The 3,269-nt window shown below is 57.2% G+C and overlaps 1 protein-coding gene across 1 annotated transcript; it reads right to left on the reverse strand.

The window, feature by feature from the left end:
• Positions 1-810: 810 nt before the first annotated feature.
• CLDN23 (claudin 23) lies at positions 811-3,022 on the reverse strand. Its single transcript, XM_010353442.2, has one exon. It carries the CDS (start codon positions 2,522-2,524, stop codon positions 1,643-1,645), a length of 882 nt encoding a protein of 293 aa, XP_010351744.1. The 5' UTR covers positions 2,525-3,022; the 3' UTR covers positions 811-1,642.
• Positions 3,023-3,269: the final 247 nt, after the last annotated feature.

Raw genomic sequence — 3,269 nt, forward strand, 5'->3', positions numbered from 1 at the left:
AATACGAGCCACCAGTTGGGATTGAAATTCGAGTGAGACAGTCCCAGCGAAAGCCTTGCAACTCCTAGTGTCCCATGAGCTGGCAGCATTGGCATCTCCTGGGAGCTAGTTAGGAAATCATTTCAGGGCCTCACTCCAGATCTACCCAAGCAGAATCTGCATTTGAAAGATGTTCCAAAGTGATACAGCCTACACATAACGCCTGGCTTCAGAAAGAGAGAAATAAGTGATTCTAGTACCAAATGGCAAGGGAAGTGAATCTCTATCATCCCTTCCACTCTAACAGGCAGCATGTGCTATTAAGGTAGCCCCATCACAGCTATTATCAGGGCTTGCTGAACTGAATGCTCCTACCTCTGACCCGCAGGTTTTAAAGATGAGATTCAGTTCAGTTAAAGGCACCCTTAAATTAAACACTTGGAATTGAAGCCAGCCCTGCTGGAGACCCAGTCCCCGTCATGGAACACATAGCTGCTTTCCTGTGATTCTAAGCACCACTGCTACAAAGGAAAAGATTTCCAGTCTCACCTCAAGTGGAAACTGGTGCTTCTTGTTCTCTCAACAATAGACTTGGCTTTGCACAGAAATAGCATGAACCTGAAAACAAAGTAATCAGGGACTTAAGTGGGGCCCGTTGGCTTTTTTTTTTTTTTTTTTTTTTTTTAGTAACCTTATGCTAAGAGGTGCAAAGATTTGAGTGCTAGATTTCAGACACAAGTGCCGAGGCAGCCAGGAAATTGTCAGTAATGAATGTTTAAACTCCCAAAGGTTGTACTGAAGACAAGAGAGCTTTTGTGGATATACTGAAACTATTGTTTTAAAATTTAATTTATAAATAAAAGATATATACATATGTGCTTTAATGTGATTAACAGGTTCCATTTTGTACAAAATGTTAAACCTAGAGTCCTCTGTGTCCTGGACGAGGCGTCCAAAGGGTGGAATAGTACAGCATTAGGACCTTCATTCTCCTCCCGGCTTCTGGAAGAGAAACTCTTGCATGCCCTCAACTTTCACAGCAAAAATAAGTGAGAAAGAAGATAAATCCCATTTATGCAATGATATGTAGCTACGAGTTAATCACGTTATTTCATTCCATGAAATCCATTAAACTGCTGGCATTTGCATGGCTCTAAGTTTATTTTAAGAGGCTCATTCAAACATGGCCAGGAATATATTGGCCACTTAAGAGTTTGCACGGCAACGAGTTATACAGCAGGAAAAAGAAAAAAAAAAAAAACCCAATAATTATATCGATGCAAGATTCATCAGTATTTTAGAATATTGTCGTTTCAAGGTGTTAAATTGTTTTGAGAACTGCTGATTTCAACACGTGTTACTGTCTCTGGTCCACGTGACGCAAATGCCACCCTTTCCATATATGGTGCAGCACAAAAAATGTGAAAAGCCCGTCACTCCCTAAGACGTCCCTGATCCCTCTGGAGAGGAAAACTAAACTCTTTAAGAAGAAAACCAAACCCACCCTCAACTAATCGTCCAAGGAGTCCTGTTTGGTCCCACGAAAGGAAGATTTCCATCCACACCAGTGATGGGCAAGCGTCCGGGTTCCAATTCGGAGCCAGGCGCGCCTGTGCGGGGGTGAGTCCTTTGCCACCCGGCGCCCCCCAGGCTCTACAGGCGTCTAGAGGTCGGAGTCGCAGGGCAGCGTGCTGTCGCAGGGGTGGGCGCTGCACGAGGGAGCGTCCTGGGACTGGGCCGCCTCCCACCCCTCCCCGGCGAGGACGTCCACCGAGTTGGTGTAGGCCTTGGGCGGCGGCCGGGGCATGGGGAAGCCGACCTTGGGCTTGGGCTTGCGGTGCTGCGCAGGTGGCGGTTGGTGCCGGCCGTCGCTGTAGTACTTGATGGCGGGCGTCAGCTCGGGCTCGGGCCACTCCACTCGGATGGTGCTGACGCTGCTGCGGCGAGGCCGCGCGGAGGGCGCCTTGCGGCGGCGGCGACAACGCTCCTCGCACCAGGGCGCGAAGCTGAGCGCCAGCGAGAAGCCGCCCAGCAGCAGCAGGCAGCTGCCCAGGTAGCCCAGCACCAGGCTGTAGCTGACCTGCACCGTGACCGCGCTGGCCGGGGCGGGCAGGACGTTGCGGTCCCGCAAGAAGTGGTTGTACCAGGACACGGGTATGAGGCTGAGGAGGCCGGCGACGAAGAGGACGACGCCCGAGAGTCCGGCCAGCACGAAGTTGGGCGCGTCCTGCCAGCAGCGCACGCCCAGCGACGCCAGCAGCAGCCCCAGGACCGTGACGGCCAGCGAGGTGACCATGAGTGCCCGCGCCACCAACACGGGCTGGGCCTCGAAGTAGCCCCACTGGTCCCGCTGGCCGCACTGGCGCTCGCTGCTGCTCTGCTCGCGACACATGTCCCACAGGCCCTGGTACAACTCCACGTCCACTGGCTGGTCCAGGAAGCCCTTCACCAGCCGCCAGCCGGGCGCCAGCGTGCTGGTCAGGTTGAACAGCAGCCCGCAGGGCGCGAACACCATGCCCAGCGTCATCACCACCGGCGTCCGCATCCCGGCCCGCCGCGCCGACGGCGCCCCTGCAGCCTGCCTTCCTTCTCTGCTGTCGCCTTCTCCGCCGTCTTCTTCTCCCTGCCGTGCCCCGGGCTCCGGGGACACGAAGTCAGCGCGGACGCCCCGGGCTCCGGGTCGGGTTCCTGCGCCCTGATCGCTCCAGGGAAGCTCTTTGTCTCCTGCGCGGGGACCGTCCCCACTCAGGCTAGTTACCTGCTGGCGTCCCGGCCGCTCCGCCCTCCTGCGGGCCCTAATCGAAACCAGCCCGCTGGCGGGTCTGACCGAAACCGCGGGTCCGGGCGCGGGCGCCCAGTGGCGGCCGCAGCGGCCAAACCCGGCCCGGGAGGGAGGGACCCGAGGTGAGCGCAGGAAGCAGCGAGGCCACCTCGCGCGCGGCAGGCGGGATGGGGATCCAAGCGGCGGGGACGCCCCAACTTGCAGCCGGGCGGCTGGGCCACGCCTGGCCTGGACTGCTCCAGGCCGGAGCAAAGGTCGCCCCGCCCCTGGCTCCTCGCGCCGCCCAGCGGGGCCGCGGGCGGGGAGGGAAAGGGGCGGCGCTGCCGGGACCTGGTGGCTGCACAGCGTCCCTGCCGCACAGCGGATCTCGGTTCCTAGAATTTTTTTCCCTTCCCTGCCCTTCGACCCTGCGCGTATAGCTTCGCCCTCCACTCCCAGAAGCTTCCCGATGGCCCCCAGGTTTGCTCAGCAACTTTTAGCCACTCGCAGAGAAGTGGGCGGTGCCGAG

This window comes from Rhinopithecus roxellana, chromosome 9, assembly GCF_007565055.1.
Source record: "Rhinopithecus roxellana isolate Shanxi Qingling chromosome 9, ASM756505v1, whole genome shotgun sequence".
In the NCBI taxonomy this organism is placed as follows: domain Eukaryota; kingdom Metazoa; phylum Chordata; class Mammalia; order Primates; family Cercopithecidae; genus Rhinopithecus; species Rhinopithecus roxellana.